This window comes from Dioscorea cayenensis, chromosome 12 (assembly GCF_009730915.1).
Source record: "Dioscorea cayenensis subsp. rotundata cultivar TDr96_F1 chromosome 12, TDr96_F1_v2_PseudoChromosome.rev07_lg8_w22 25.fasta, whole genome shotgun sequence".
Taxonomy (NCBI): Eukaryota; Viridiplantae; Streptophyta; class Magnoliopsida; order Dioscoreales; family Dioscoreaceae; genus Dioscorea; species Dioscorea cayenensis.
Window position 1 is genome coordinate 7,245,898 of NC_052482.1, and position 16,317 is coordinate 7,262,214.

At 31.7% G+C, this 16,317-nt stretch overlaps 2 protein-coding genes across 8 annotated transcripts; one reads left to right on the plus strand and one right to left on the minus strand.

The window, feature by feature from the left end:
• Positions 1-1,339: 1,339 nt before the first annotated feature.
• On the minus strand, positions 1,340-12,332 carry LOC120273137. The gene is made up of 9 exons (XM_039279782.1): positions 12,163-12,332; positions 5,541-5,613; positions 3,397-3,474; positions 3,099-3,324; positions 2,938-3,001; positions 2,579-2,719; positions 2,454-2,463; positions 1,997-2,365; positions 1,340-1,909 (listed from the first exon to the last, which is right to left on the minus strand). The coding sequence occupies exons 1-9, from the start codon at positions 12,330-12,332 to the stop codon at positions 1,340-1,342; spliced, it is 1,701 nt and encodes a 566-aa protein (XP_039135716.1).
• Positions 12,333-12,462: 130 nt separating this feature from the next.
• Positions 12,463-16,106, plus strand: LOC120272967. Of its 7 annotated transcripts, none has more exons than XM_039279602.1 (6): positions 12,463-12,708; positions 13,634-13,706; positions 13,804-14,028; positions 14,472-14,636; positions 15,698-15,785; positions 15,901-16,104. In XM_039279602.1, the coding sequence occupies exons 1-6, from the start codon at positions 12,590-12,592 to the stop codon at positions 15,912-15,914; spliced, it is 684 nt and encodes a 227-aa protein (XP_039135536.1). In that variant the 5' UTR covers positions 12,463-12,589; the 3' UTR covers positions 15,915-16,104. The 7 variants fall into 7 exon arrangements, with proteins under 7 accessions (XP_039135536.1, XP_039135540.1, XP_039135539.1 ...); XM_039279606.1 differs by lacking the exon at positions 15,901-16,104 and adding an exon at positions 15,426-15,478 and having other exon boundaries at positions 15,698-15,770; XM_039279607.1 differs by having other exon boundaries at positions 12,581-12,708; positions 13,538-13,706; positions 15,901-16,103.
• The last annotated feature ends 211 nt before the right edge of the window (positions 16,107-16,317 follow it).

Genomic DNA, 16,317 nt, shown 5'->3' on the forward strand with positions numbered 1-16,317 from the left:
AACATATGTATTTAATCACTGAAGTGTACTTTACTTACGTAATGTCATACATAACACAAATCAAATAGATTTTTAGGGGGCGTTTGGTTGGATGTAGTTGAAAATGCAGTGGATTTGTATTTGAAAATCTTTGGATTTGTAAATTCAGGAGAGTTAAATCTAGTGTTTGGTTGAATGTATTTGTAATGCTGGATCACAGAATTTTGTGTTTGGTTGGAGGGATTTGTAAATTTGGATTTGAAAAATATGTGTTTGGTTTGTTGTATTTGTGCTTGAATTATATGTTATGGTCACCCATGGTATGGTTACCCCCACCCTAATATTATAAATAATTAATATATATTATATAATTAATATAATTAATATATACTTAATTTATTATAAAAAAATATAAAACATTAATTATTTATTAAATTGATGGATATAATAATTATATCAATTTTATATTATATTAATAGATAAGGCTCTTAAAAAAATTTTAAAGATAAAATCTCACTATATAAAATTTTCAAATATATTTTAAATTATTTAAATAATTATAGTTATTTATTTTGAAATTTAATTATTTAAATAAAACAATTATGATATAGTTAAAAATATTTAATTGTGATAAAGTTAATGTTGGAGATGGTGGATTAGTTATTTTAAAAAAAGATTTCTATAGTTATTACGAACAAAGATTATTTGTTAATATACTATTAAAGTTAATATACGATTATTTGTTAAATTATTCATGAATCAAGAGGGTGAGCTTCAACTTTGACGCACTGGCACAACACAATTACAAAAGGGTGAGCTTCAACTTTGACGCACTGGCGCAACATAATTACAAAAGGGTGAGCTTCAACTTTGAAAATCACTACCATACATGCATTGTAACAATGTTCTCTGTTTTCCCATTGAGAATCAAGAGATAAATTTAATAATTCAAACTCTGCCATCTTCCTTCACAACTTTCTACAAATCATGCAACAAAAGAGAATGCGCAAAATCATTTGTGAACCATGACAAACTTCCAAGAAACCAAGTAACATCATCTTTACAAAAATTGCATATGAAAGACACCATACTTAATCCAGTCAATAAAATTCACAAACCATGGAAATAAAAACATAAGGTTCCACATAGAACTCCAAACAAAGATAACATTCCAAATAGAAAACACATTAAACTCCAAATATAACCCCACAAAAAGTTTCACATCCACCACATCCTGCACACAAATAAAAGAATAAAAAATCAGAGCCCATAAAAAATAAAAATAAAAAGCAACATTTGAAGAATTTATATAAAATACGTCAATAATGAAAATTTATACCATAATCCCATACTAGATCATTCAATCGTCTGAATTAAAGAATTTATCCACCCAAGCCATACGAAGTTCTTGACGCATTCCAAAGAACATGCGAGCTCGTGCATCGTCACTCATCAAGTGCTCATATACCATAAGAATTTGATTTATGGAATACCCATATTCTGTTAGCTTCATACATTCATTTTCAAGATCTTTTGCAAAGCTCACTGAACGGCTAGATTGAACTTTATCAAATGCTTTTTCAATACTTGTGGCCAAACAGTCTATTGCAGCATCACTAACGGTTGCTTTGCGTTTGCCTTTCTCTTTCCTTCTTTGTATTGGCCTTGTTGTTGACGCCGGTTCAGAGTTGTAGGGTTGAGTAAACGGCGAGGCATTCCCAATCCCATCTGTTTCCATGAAAGGCACATCATCATAATTTTGAGTTGATGGGAATACATCTGTCTCGGCGTTGTAATCCATTTGTGCGCCAATACGAGTTCCTGAGGTGACAACACGATGTCTAGTAGCTTGATCATTCCCACAAATAGTCTCAAGAAGGTCATAATCCTCAATAGGCTTGTTTAAATAGGGTTCGTCGTCCTTGTGGATCTGTATTATAACAAAATAAATATTCAAATGATTCAGTTGGAATTATAATGTACAAATCAAAAATAATAATGTTTAAGCAACAAGTACCTTGATGTATTCTATATATTCAGCCTCGCCCATGATAATAATTTTGAGGTTATCATCCCAGCCCATGCCACTCATATCTTTTAATTTTTTTATCCTTGCCCATCTTCTCTTTAACGTTCTGAGATGATTACTTATATTGGCCTCTGTTACTGTCACTCCAAATGTATCTTTCAAGGATCGAATAGCAGCTTGTATTGTGTGTGGTTTGAAGCCTTTGTCCACCTTAAAACCTTGTTCAACTTGGCTTGCCATAAATCTTATGAAGTAACGACTTTCCGAGGATGTCCATCTCTTATTTCCTGTAGTTCTTGCAGTAGTATTCATAATTGATGATGTCTGGCTGCCTTGAGATGAATTATATCCCTCCATCTACATTATAATATAAGATAAGACAAAGCTTATGATAATTTAAATCATGCATAATATGATAAACATACAATTGGAAGAAAATAGATACGGCATGGATTCTATTTAAGCATACAGTCAAGATATTCAATCATACATAACTTGATAATGGAAGATAGAAAGTGGCCATTCAACAATGATACAAAATTTAACATATGAACATGTCAATATAACTACTTGTTCGCCCACATCTCAGTTGCAATTTGATCACGACGAGCAGCCCACTCTTGTGCTTTTTCTCTTTGGTCCGGAGCAGTGGTTTGTGAAACACGTTGTGGTACCCAATCTTCCTCCGAGGGAATAAATTCATCATGACCACTGGTGAGGATGTAGTTGTGTAAAGTACAACATGCCAGTACGAGATCCACTTGTGTCTTGAATGGGAAAAAAGGCCTAGAAGCGAGGATCTTGAAGCGGTTCTTTAAAGAACCAAATGCATGCTCGATGGAGGTACGCGCAGATGAATGTCTTAGATTAAACAATTCCTTGGCGTTTGCAGGCGTTCGGGACCCGAACTCCTTCAAGTGATATCTTACACCCTGTAAGGGGGTATAAAACCGGGTCGTGTGGCGTAACCAGCATCAACCAAGTAGTATTTTCCTAATTACAAGAGTTAAAATAACTTTAATAAGTTCAGTTGTTATATTTAGTTAATTGTCTACACTTTTTTTTTTAAAAAAAAAATACTTAAAGATACCTTCGGGAACTTTTAGCCCATTGGGTCGTTCTAGTGCATCACGAAGAACTAAAGAGTCATGTGCAGATCCTTCCCAACCAGCTAGAATAAAAGTAAAACGAAGGTCAAAATCCACAACTGCAAGGACGTTTTGAGTTGGGTAAGGTTTTCTTCCTCGAAAGGCTGCAACTTCAGATGTTAGGACAGAAGCATGAATATGTGTCCCATCTAAGGCCCCAACACAATCCTATTATTGAATACTATATGTTAGAATTCATCCTACTAAAATACAATTGTTTGAATTCTAACATAACAATACCTTGAAATAAGGGTACAATGTTCTCCTTGTTGCTATATAAAGTGGGGTTTGAGAACTTGGTGGCCGCACGTATTCATGCTGCATTTCACCAATTGCGAACAACATGTGATTGAAATATCTACTAACAGTTTCACCGGATCTTACAAAATTATGTGCAATAACACGATTGCGCACGTTGTGTCCTATGGTGTGCAAGAACATTAGTAATTGCTCCTCAACGCTCATGTGCAATGTATCCCGTACAAGTCCTTTTCCGCGTAATATTGAGCATAGGTTAAAAAATGTAGATTTGTTCATCCGCACCATGTTAATACTAGTATCATCATTCTCATCTATCAATCTAGACAAATATTTCGTCCGTATTTCTAATCTTTCACGTGATGGTTCTCTAGGAATCTATGTCTTTTGTTCCGAATCCATGATAACGCGGTGTAGGCGGCCACCAATATTGTTAGTTGCATGAGGTATAGTTCATCATCTTCGTTCTTGAAATTTTCCATCTAATATGTAATTAGTAACAATGAAATAATTAACTATAAGCTATAACATAATGATAAAACATTAAGAAATGTTTACATGTAAAACATTCAAAATGGTCACAAAACATTTTTCTAACTTATTAAAAAAACTTATTCTATTCCTAATTATTCATAGAATCATTCATATCTTCAAACCTTTTAAAAGTAAAAAAAAAATCACCCCAAAAACATAATAAACATAAAATATGATAAAATCCCCAAAAACATAATAAACATAAAATATGATAAAATTTTCAAAACACAATATTGAGTATTACTATTTTAAAACTAGCTACATAGATATGTAACAAATTGTTGCATTTTCAATTACTTTTCAAACACCCAACATCCTTTCCTTTGTACTTTCATGTTCATTTTATGGTTTGATAATTAAGTTGAAAGTAGAATGGCCAACAACTATATATACATCATTGTGATGATAAAATAAAATAAAATAAGATGACAACAGTATGGGCAAAAAATATATTTATATCTAAAGATACATGTGGTACCTATACATTTTTCTGAATGATCCTCAAAATTAACATCATTTTCTGAGCTTCACCATTCACCAACTTGTACATATATATATTAGCTAATACTCCATAAAGAAACACAGCCATGCTAGTTGTTGCAACAAGGCCAACTTAAACAAACATGCCAAACAACATGTCTCATTAATATAAAATATATACATACAAAGTGGTGTGTGTGTGTCTATATATATATATATATTTAGTGTCACAGTCCTTGTTTGATTTGTATACTACTGATGACTTTAGGTTCCACTATTTGAGGTTTATAGGATGCATGGTGAATGTATATAAGACTGCATGTCATATAATTGCACTAGAGTGAAAGTGGGATCTATAAATGCAAGTATTTATATATACATGTGTGTGAATGATGCATCAAAGTTTTTGTAATGTTGTTCATGAAAAGATGAGTAACATATATATATATATACTAATTAAGACTACTTGTATGAAGATGTATGTATTGCTGGTTATGGTCATGTGGGACCATGAAAAGCATGGAGATGGTGAACGTACTTGAAGCTGCATAAAAGCTAGAGCATTTCAAGTGCATGCCTTTATTTATATCCATTATACACACTAGTGTTCAGTAAAAAAATCTAGTTGCCTTTGTTTATAAGAGATGGTGAACGTACTTGAAGCAACAAGATTCTTCATGCACAAAAGAAATTATCCAAATCCAACGCCTCTGGATCTACAGGCCAAACAATGCCTTCAAAGACAAACATGAAACTCAAATCAAACCTTAGAACAACACTTTTTTCAGATCAATAACATGTGACCATCAAACCAGAAAAAAAAATAGCATCAAACAACACCAGATCGGACAGCAGAACAATCCTTTTCCAATAACCAAAATCAAAGATGAAATCACATCAAAGCAAAAAAAGAATAGGCATTCGAGACTTGGATCGAATCAGAGTGAGGAGTTCGCTTACCCTTTGGAAACAAGGACATGAAAAATTAAAAAAAATTGAAAAATATCCAGAAAAAATGGAAAATATCCACAAAAAAATTAAAAAATAAAAACAGCCAAAAGAGAAAAAGAAGATGAGAAGTAGATGAGCAAGAAGAATGTAAGATTTCTCACCTTTGCTCCTCGGCCGGCGCCGGCACCGGCACCGCACTCTTCGTCAACTCGTTCAAAAATATCACCCAAAAACCTAAAAAAAGATCGCAAAAAAACCCAAATCAAAAAAATTAAAAACACCAAACCACAAAAAAATGGAGAAGAAGATGGAGGAAAAGATGACGAACAATCAAGTTGTCGCCGTTGTTGCTCAGCCAATGATGCGCAATCGGAAGAGAAAATATTTCGGATGAGAAAGGCCAGCGATGAGAAGAAGGGGGAGGACAGTTGATGGAGGACGAGTACAAATCCCGTGAATCCCTCACGTGAGTCCCATGTGAGGGATTCTTTTCTCATGGATTTTGGAATTCGGCCATTTTGGCCGAATTCCAAAATCCCTCATTTTTGGGATCTTAAAATACAAAAACCTTTGAAATCCTATCAAACAAACATGGGATTTCTAAAATCCAGGGATTTCCACATCCAGTATTTGCAAATCCTGCAAAACAAACAGACCCTTAATGTATTGCTTACTAGGATGTTAAGCACACAAAATTGTTCTCAAAATTTTCAAATAAAGAATAATTTGTCGAATGACTAGCTAAGCAATGGATTATTGTATAGTATCATGTTTACTCATGAATGTAGTTTAATGTTTATTTGTTTGTTAGATCTTTTGTATTTTACTAAAATTTTCAATTATTTATGGGATGTTTTGACTAAAGGCACGTTGTTGAACATTTTACATTTGAAGGACTTAGATGATTTTTTTTTTTTTGTGTTGGAAATTGTTTATATCGTTTTGATGATATTTTGCACTTAGCTTTGTGAAATAGGATTTGACGGCTTTTAATTAGACAAGTGATAGCAAATTTGACTCCTATATGGGAGGTCGAGAATTTGACTCTCCCTAATGCAAGATAAAGAAGAAGAAGAAGAAAGAATTTGACACCTTAGTTGTTGTGTTCACACCTAGGCCTTGTAACTATTTGTTACATGCTTAGTCTGGTGGTTCAAGTTCAGGGTGTGACAGTGACACTAACGACTATTATGAACAAGTTTTGTTTTTAAATTCATTAGGTCAATTATCCATGTGTGGAAGAGTGGGGGCATTTTTCAAGGCGTAATTGATGCCACTTGTTTGAAGTATATTTCCTTCAAAGCTCGCCCTTATGCAATAGCTAGGATAAGCGACTTTTATCAATGGTATTAGAAGATTTGGCATGGCTTGCACAATGTCATCCGTTGGTTCATGGCAAGCCTAGCCTATATAATATAGAGAAAGATCTTAACTAATTGCAGAAATAGTTAAAAATTATTAAAAAAAAAGAAAAAAAGTTTTCTTTTATAAAAAATAAGATAAATATTATTGGGTACTTTTCTTTGTGATAGAGACCAAAAATTTTTAAGCTCATGCTAAAAAAATTAAATATGGAAATTACATATTTAAATATAAAAAGTAATACGTTGTGAAATCTTTAAAAATTCTAGTGGTATTGTTTGCATATTATAAAATTGCAATACAATATTTTAAAATCTCGAGAAAAAAATTAATTAATTGCATATTTGAAGTTGTACTGGATTTGTTTATTGGGTTTTCTTATTGTGTTGTTTTGGTTTGCTATTGGCTTGTAGCTTTGCGTTTGTATTTAACAATGGTTTTATTAAAAAAATGAAGCCCTATGCAAAAAGTGCAAATAACAAATTTTAATTATTTTTATTAAATAATAATAATAATAATAATAATAATAAGATGCCTAGGAAAAATTGAAGCCCTAAGCTTAAGGTTTAGGGTGTGTTTAGTTCGCCGAAGTGGAAGTGGTGTGACAGATCAACCGTTTGGTTCGCTCCTTAGTTTACCCATTTCACTTCAGCCAAAATAAAGCCGAAGGGACACTTCAGTGTAATCCAATAAGGCCACTTCCACGGCACTTCCATCACCTGATATCACGTGGGTGACATCCGATCGCCACTCGCCTCATTGCCCTCTTCCTAATGTACTATTGTTTCCCTGCATCGATTGCCCTTTGGGACTTCCAAGCTTACATTCAACGAGATCTTGGTCTTGCTGGTGGTCTGCTCGCTGCAACACTTCTTCCTCTCCATCATTGTCTCCTTTTTCTGTTAGCATCAAGCCAAAGTGCGTCTTGGTTAGATTTTCCCTTTTTTCTCCGTCGACTCGTTGGCATGGTGTGCAATGTGTGCACTATTTCTACAAGATTTCCCCCTTGAATTGATGCAATTTACACGCTAAATTTGCTATTTTCTTCATGGTGTCTAGGGTTTCTTGAATTTTTTATTTTAGGGTATTTTTTAGTTGGGTTTTCTTCACGCTTGTGTTGTGATTTTTGAATTTTAATATGTGTTGTCTGTAGTGGGTTCAGATCTTCATTCTTACTTGTCAACCTTCTTCATTACTTTGAGTTTGATCTGTTTAGTTATTTCCTGTGCTTTTGTTCACATTTTTTGCATGATGTTCATGGTCTGGAGGGTTTATTGAATTTTTTTGTAGGGTATTTTAAATTTTGTTTTCCCCTTGCTTTTATTGTGATTTTCTAATTTTCATATGTGTTGTTCATAGTGGGAATAGATCTTTGTTCTTATTTGTCAATCTACTTCATTACTTTGGTTTTGATCTATTTAGTTATTTCATGTGTTTTTCATCACATATTTTGCATGATGTCTCATGGTCTAGAGGGTTTATGGAAGGTTTTTTAGGGTATTTTTAATTTGGTTGTTCTACTAGCTTTCGTTGTGATTTTCAAATTTTCATATATGTTGTTTTTAGTGGGATTAGATCTTCATTCTTATATGTCAACCTTATTCATTACTTTGGTTTTGATTGATTTCATTATTTCCTATGTTTTTCATCATATTTTTTGCATGATTTTTCCCGAAGGGTTTATTCATGTTTTTTAAGGGGTTTTTTAATTTGGTTTTTTTCCAAGCTTGTGTTGTGATTTTCTAATTTTAATATATGTTGTTTTTAGTGGGTTCAAATCTTCAGTCTAATTTTTATATTTGTTGTTAGTGTATTTTTACTTTTCATTTTGCATCCAGGATGTTGTTTTACTATTATTGTGGTTGATGTTCTTCTATTAGTTTTGGTCTATAGTGTTGTACTACATCTATTATATGCTTTAAGGATATTACCATTGCTTCGGTTATCATGTTTTTATCAAAATGTTATGTTCCTATTATCTACACTTACTTTGTGATTATGTTTTTATAGCATTCAGTCGTCTGTGTGATGATAGAATTACCATATTCTCCATGTGGTTTACTTTAATACTTCATTACTTGCTTAGGTTCTAAAATTGGTTATAGCATTGTTGTGTTCTACCTTTTTCTTTTCTTTATTTTTAAGTTTGTTTTGACCATGTTCTTTTGCAATCCCTTTGGTGGATCTTCATGCTGTTCATACATGCATGATGTGTAGCTATTCTCCTATTGTCTATTTTATAATATTGTTGATTAATTGTTGTGTGATCATAGTATACTTATTTTATTTTTATTGTATACTTTATGGATTCTACCATTGCTTAGGTTATCTTTTTATTATGTAAAGATTATGTGATGATTATGTACACTTACTTTGTGATTATGTTTTTCTAGCATCCATTGGTTTTATGCGATGATAGGATTGTCATATGCATTCCTTACTTTTGGAATTTTTTTTAACCATGTCTCTGTTCGGTTCTTATGGTGGAGCTAAAATTGTATCCATGCATGCATGATGTCAAGCTACTCTCTTTTATTTTTTTCTTTCCCAATGTTGGCGATTAAAAATTTGTGTACTTTATGGATTCTACCATTGTTTAGGTTATCATATTATTATAGAAATGTTATGTTCTTACTATGTCTACTTACTGTTTATGTTTATTTTACTTCATGTTGTTTATGTAAATACTTTATTACTTGCTTAGGCTAATATTTTTTATTATAGCTTTGTTGTGTTCTACCTTTTCTTCCCATTCCGTTTTTTTAGGTTTGTGCAATTACTTTGGTGATTCTGAAATTTTATTTAAGTATGCATGATGTGCGATTACTCTCTTTTTATCTTTTTCCTATTGTTGTTGATTAATTGATGTATGATTATATTTTATGCATTTTGTTTTTGTTGTATACTTTATGGATGCTACCATTGCTTAGGTTATTTTATGATTGATCCATTAAGATATTCATTGCCAAAGTTCTAATATTGATTATATCACAGCAGTATAATATCAAGATGGAGGTCTTATTTTTAGTTAATATATGCATGCTTTATATTTCATTTCTTTTTGACAACTTGTGTTATGATTATATTTATTGACATTTTGTGAATGATTAGTTGTTATTCATTGCCATTTTGTGAATGATTTGTTGTTATGTGTTATGCTTATACGTACTTATTGACAACTTTTAATTTTACACTATGCCTACTTGCATGTTTACTGTTAATACATTCATTGTAAATTGGGTTCCATTCTTTTCTGTTGTGCATCTAAAAATTACTTGCTGCCATTCATATAACATTGAAATAAATTGGGTTCTTTCTTTTTATTTTTTGTTTTTACCAAGTAGATAAGAATACTCTAGTTTTGGTTTGAATTGCATACTCTAATATAGTGAATTTTTACATGTTCACCCATTTGTAGATGGGTAGTTGGGAACTAGGTGAGCACACGAGCTCGCTACGGCATTCACCACAATTGTTATCATTGTTGCATTCATTATTGAAGAAATGCATACAACTAGGTCTTCAAGATGTGTCGAGGCATCAATGTTTCAGAACCTAACTAAAAAACAACATATGAACTGTATACTAAGGAATGGCTGCGATTACTGTGTGAGTTGTCTTAGAATAGATGTACGACCTTTCATGTACTTGTCCCAATTAATGCGTGATAGGAACCTACTTGTGGATTCAATACATGTATCCATAGAGGAGCAACTTGCAATAGGAAGAACATAATAGTACAATTGAAATTCCTTCGATCAGGTGAAACTATCAGTAGATATTTTAACAATGTCATTCGTGTTACTTGTTTATAATTGATGATTTTGTCTAACAGCCTAATAGTAGCTGCCACCCAAACATAAAGAATAACCCTAGCTGGTAACCATTTTTCAAAGTAAGCAAACCAAAAGTTAATAAAGCATTAATATTTTAATTTTACATAATCCAATTTGGAAAAACCAATGTTCGCTTCCAATGTAGGATTGTATTGGGCTGTTGGATGCCATGCATACTGATGCGTCTATTCCTTCCCACAAAGTGCCTCAGTTTTGGGGTACAAAAAGGCCTACACAGAATGTGTTGGTCATAATGAATCCAGATCTGAAGTTTACCTACGTCTTAGCTAGATGAGAGGGATCTGCAAATGATTTCACCATTTTAAGGGATGCAATATCACGGCCTCAACCAGAAGGCCTTAAGATTATAGAATGAAGGCAAAAGAATTTGTAATCATTGCAATTCTCAAATATTATTAATATTTTATCATAATGGTATCACTACAAATAAATTGCCATATACTAACGCTTTTCTATAGTGACGTTTAATTTCCGTTGCTATAGACTGCTTTTACTAACAGTTCATTAAATTTGTCAGAATATATAAGATATTTACTGACGGATTTTGTTTCATTGGTATAGATATTATTGTATAATAACTTTTATCTATAGTGATGGTTAAATCTGTAGCTATATGTTATCTATACCAACGGAACAATCAATTTGTCACAATAAATTTGATATTTACTTATGAATATTGTTCTGTTGGCATAACTACTACTTTAAAATAGATTAGATATTTACTGATGGATATCATTCCATTGGTAAACCAATATATTACTCTAAATTTTATTTAATTTTTTATGTTTATGTTTAGGAGAGCATGACTTAATTATAATAATATTATCATAATTGAATTTGAGATTTATATTAAGAATAATAATTAAATTAATAAATTATTGTTAAAAATTACTTTTTAACATTGAATTATAATATATTTGATATATCTATATTAAAAAAATATATATATTATTAAAAAGATAATGTTCATTATATAAATTAATGAAATTATAAGTATTTCATATATAAAAAATAATTTTTATGTTAAATTAAATTGGTTTATTATTATTTTTCTAATATTTAAATTTAAATAATAAATAATTAATGAATAATTGAATTACTTGTTCTTCTATAATAATAGATAATGATCATTATATAAACTAATGAAATTATACGTACGTCATATAAAAAATTAAAAATAGAACATTAATTCTTATGTTAAATTAAATTGGTTTAGTTTTCATTTTTTTATATTTAAATTTAAATAATAAATAATTAATGAATAAGGGTATTAATTGCACTTTTATGATAACTAATAATGTTCATTATATAATATAAACTAATGAAATTATACGCATATTATATAAAAGTCAAACATTAATTTTTATATTAAAGTAAATTGGTTTATTGTTAATTTTTTTATATTTAAATTTAAATAATTAATAATTAATAAATAAGAGAGATTTATAAAACTTGAAATTATATAAAATATAAATTATATAAATTTTTATATATTTGAATAATATATGAAAAATTTAAACATAAACAAAAGCCTCTTCAAGCCCTTCATCCACTTTTTCTTCACACCTCTTCACCGCCATTGCTCATCGCCTCTTCATGGCCGTTGCTCACCGTCTCTTCACCGCCGTTGCTTGCCGTCGGTGTGGGATTATCTTCTTCCAAGAGCTTCTCCTCTCCGCCGCCAACGCCGCCGCCACCATCATCCACATCTGGATCCCCGCCGAACCCCGCCATTCCCTCCCTCCCATCTTTCGCATCCACGGCTTCGACGCCAACGCCAAATAGCAATGGGACCGCCAGATCGGCCCCTTTCCCACTTCTTCAACCTCTGCGTTCCCGATCTCATCCACTTTTGCCGGATCCCGATCCGATGGTAAGGATTTCTCCATCGGCTTGCAATCCTAGTGCCTCGCCGAGGCAATGAAGCAACTCCGTGTGTCCAAGTACTCGTGGGGATCAACTACGGTAGATACGTGGCGTATCGTTTGGCAATGGATGCCGGGCCGGCGGTGGTGGATCGGGTGGTGATCATGAAATCGACTATTGGGGCCCGATGTCATGATGCGAAGACTCTGGCCGAGAAGGAGAAACGAGATGGGAGCGATACAAGGTTTGTATACGTGTTTCTAGATATTGTTCTCTTTATTTCCATGTTGATTTTTGATTGAATATGCTTGATTTCTGTGTTTTTTTTTATTATAATTTTTACGATGAATCTTGATTTTTTTTTTTTAATTCTCGTTCTGATCTTAGATTTATCTATATATGTGATGGATGGGTTAAATTGTGTTATCATTTGATTTCATCTTCTACACGTCTATTCCGTTTCTATGATCTTTCTAGTAAATGGTGTTATATGTTTAGCTAACGAATTGATTTGTTAGGGTTTGAAATTGGATTATGGTTACTTAGTTGTCTATTACTTTATTCATTATCTGCCTTTATGCATTCCCTTTTGCTGGATTTTGTTTAACTTATGGTAATTTTACCTTTTCTTTTTCCTGATTGCAACTAGTCATTCTTTATTCAAATCTGTATTTTGATGCGTGGGTATGGAAGAAATTGAGCTAATTATCTAGTTTTCTGTAACTTTTCATTTTGGAGTTATGCCTTTTCTTTTATTTTTAGATTTCTAGGTGATGGCTCTTTCTTTCTTTCTTTCCTTTTTTCTAAATGTTTCTAATTCCATAAAAAGGCACCGATTGACTTGGGCTCCATTATTAATTTTAATTTACTGCATTTATCTATTCGGTCTATTTTCTTTATGCTTCCTATTTGATTTATTGATCACAACTTTGTTCATTAAATATAAATGAGGGTGTCATTTTGGTCTACAATAATTTTATTAGGCATTAATCGTTAGGTTGTATAAACATTTTAATAGTGGAAAATCTTGCTCTAGTTGTCAATATCAGATGCTAAAAATATTATGAACCTAGGAGTGCTGATACTTGGATCTGGGATTCAATAATGGAACATTAGGACCAGATCATGGTTTTTTTAATGGAAATTTGCTCTATTTCTAAACAAGGCAGACACTTTCAACTTGTTCCATCCCACCTCCAGCCAGCATTTGATCATCCAAAACTCAAAGGACAGAAACCATTGGTATAAATTTTATTCTCTTATCATGGAAAATCACTTCTTTTATAGATTATTATTTTGTTTTGTTTTTTTTAGTATTATCCTTGTTGTTAATTTGCAGGATCCACCAGAGAGTCCAAAAGGACATTATAACTCAACAACAACTAATCATGTCTTGAATGAGAACATCCAACTGTGGAGAGTGTCTGGTAAGTCATGCCCAGAAGGGACCATTGCCATTGGAAGAACTACTGAAGAAGATATCTTGAGAGCTAGTTCTATTAGGAGATTCGGGAGGAAAACAATTTCAAGAGTTCACTGTGATTCCACTGCCAGTGGCCATGAGGTTAGCTTTTCCATTCTCTTACTCTCTTCTCATACTATTCAAAAGTAGCATTTTTTATTTATTTAATTAAATGCACACACACACACACACACATATATATACTTGTGAATATTTCTAAAGAATCCAATAGAGAACCGAGGGCATGCATTGTTTAAGAAGATACCAACACCAACTGGAGCATCTAAGAGGACTTAAGAACAAAAATAAGGCATTTGACTTGATTAGTTTATTGTTATACACTTGTGTGGTAACTTATAAACAACAGGTTTTGGTAGAGGTACTCCAGGAACCAAATTTCAAAACCTAAAGTTTTGCTTATTTCCTATTGAGAGATTAGTTAGTAATCTTATATAGTAGTAATGCTAGCCATTAAAGAGCTTCAGAGAAACAAGTTTTTTTAATGTGTTGTGTACCTAATCTATTTGAGTAATTATGGGTTTCAGCATATAGTTGGATATGTAATGGGAGAGCAATATTATGGAGCCAAAGCTGGTTTAAATGTCTGGGCTCCAAGAGTAGCAAGCTCATCTAAGTTTAGCTTATCACAAATATGGGTCATCTCTGGTTCCTTTGGTGATGACCTCAACACTATTGAAACTGGATGGCAGGTATAATTACTTTTTTTTTTACACATGTAAAATTAACTTTATTTAATGCTCAACTTTTTTTTAATCCAGATTAGTCCACAGCTATATGGAGACAACAGTCCTAGGTTCTTTACTTATTGGACAATAAGTAACATAGTACCATAAGTAAATGGCAACAACAAAAGATATGGTTATAATTGATCATCATCATAATGTAATGGTTGATGCTGCAGACTGATGCATATCAAGCTACAGGCTTTTATAACCATATCATTGTAAATAACCATATTAACAATGATATGGTTTTTAGACTACGTATAATTAAATAAATCTATTAATTTCTTTGTCTTGATCATTCTGTAGAATTTCATGAAAGTGAATGGACATTTGATTGGCTTCCTTATAGGAACTATGCAAGTTTTGATGTAAAATGATATTTGGCTATGTATCTTGCTAATAAGATGTGGGCACTTTTCAGTGAGGTGTATTTATTATATATAGTTTGAGCTTCTGCATTGTATTAATTTAAATTGTTGACTATTGAGGACTTAATGGTTGTTTCTGCATATTTTTTATCTGGTCTCCATGAGGCAATGATTCATGGCTTATTCAAAAGTTAAAATTTTGATCAGATTGGAAGATTGCTTACTCAAAAGTTTTATCTATGAGTAATTTAATTCCCTGGAAATTGATTGGCGATTTTAATATAGATTTATTTAGTTAATTATTGTTAAATTATCTTGGAATTCTACTTATTGTTTAGGCAGTATATTTTATCAATTGTAGTTAATGCATTCTTTGTTAATTCAGGATGAAATAGCAGAAACATTGATAATCAAAAAATGAAGAAAGTTGTATTGGGGGTATGGATTTTATGCTTTTCATAATTGGTGTTTAGTCTGTGTGTTTACACATATCTCTTGGTATCCATGCCTTAAGTTGATGAGACATGCATCTGTGACATCATGCGAATTATCAGATTTGTGTCTTCGAACTCTGCATCAACATATATTTTTAATAATATTAATCACTTGATGTCGCTGTTGGATAAATGTTTAACTTCTATTTTACATGATTTGTAGCTACTTGATGCTTCTAGTGATCAACAAATACCACATGGGAATAATCATTCTCATGAATCAAGTCATCAAACAAATTTAAATGCATCAAGTAAGCTCATTATTTTTTTGTCATTTAAATAGTTTATTTGTTTAAGTTTTTGAATTAATGTTTTATTTTATGCATACATGTTATTAATTGTATTTTTTTAAATGCTTTTTTGTAGGTGATGCTTTTTAAAAGATGACATCGGTTTTATTTGAGCAAATCCTTGTCTCTTTATTTGTTTGTTAGACATTAAATGAAAGTAGTTTATCTTTGTGTTAGATTTGGAATTGTGACAAGAACACTTGGTTATCAAGATTGAATAATTGTTTATTTTTGGACATGTATTTTATAAATATATGTTTGTGATGATGAAATATATATATATATATATATATATATATTAGTGCAATGTTGGTGTTAGAGTTGTAATTGAGGCAAGAATTCTTGGTTATGAAGATTGAATGGAAGTTTACTTTTGAACATGTACCTTATAAAAATATGTTTGTGGTGATGTAATAGTTTTTCGTTTTTCTTTTTAGTGGAATGTTTTTGTTTTTGTTATTTTAAAGGTATTGATTGTTTTAATTTATTGTAA

Excerpts from the sequence above, each read along its gene's own strand:
- LOC120273137 (XM_039279782.1), bottom strand. The coding sequence starts at position 12,332 with ATGGCGGGGTTCGGCGGGGATCCAGATGTGGATGATGGTGGCGGCGGC. Across the intron at positions 3,325-3,396 it reads CATTGTACCCTTATTTCAAG|GATTGTGTTGGGGCCTTAGA; the intron begins GTATTGTTATGT and ends ATTCAATAATAG. Across the intron at positions 3,002-3,098 it reads TGGGCTAAAAGTTCCCGAAG|GAAAATACTACTTGGTTGAT; the intron begins GTATCTTTAAGT and ends TCTTGTAATTAG.
- LOC120272967 (XM_039279602.1), top strand. The coding sequence starts at position 12,590 with ATGGATGCCGGGCCGGCGGTGGTGGATCGGGTGGTGATCATGAAATCG. Across the intron at positions 12,709-13,633 it reads CGAGATGGGAGCGATACAAG|ACACTTTCAACTTGTTCCAT; the intron begins GTTTGTATACGT and ends TAAACAAGGCAG. Across the intron at positions 14,029-14,471 it reads CCACTGCCAGTGGCCATGAG|CATATAGTTGGATATGTAAT; the intron begins GTTAGCTTTTCC and ends TATGGGTTTCAG.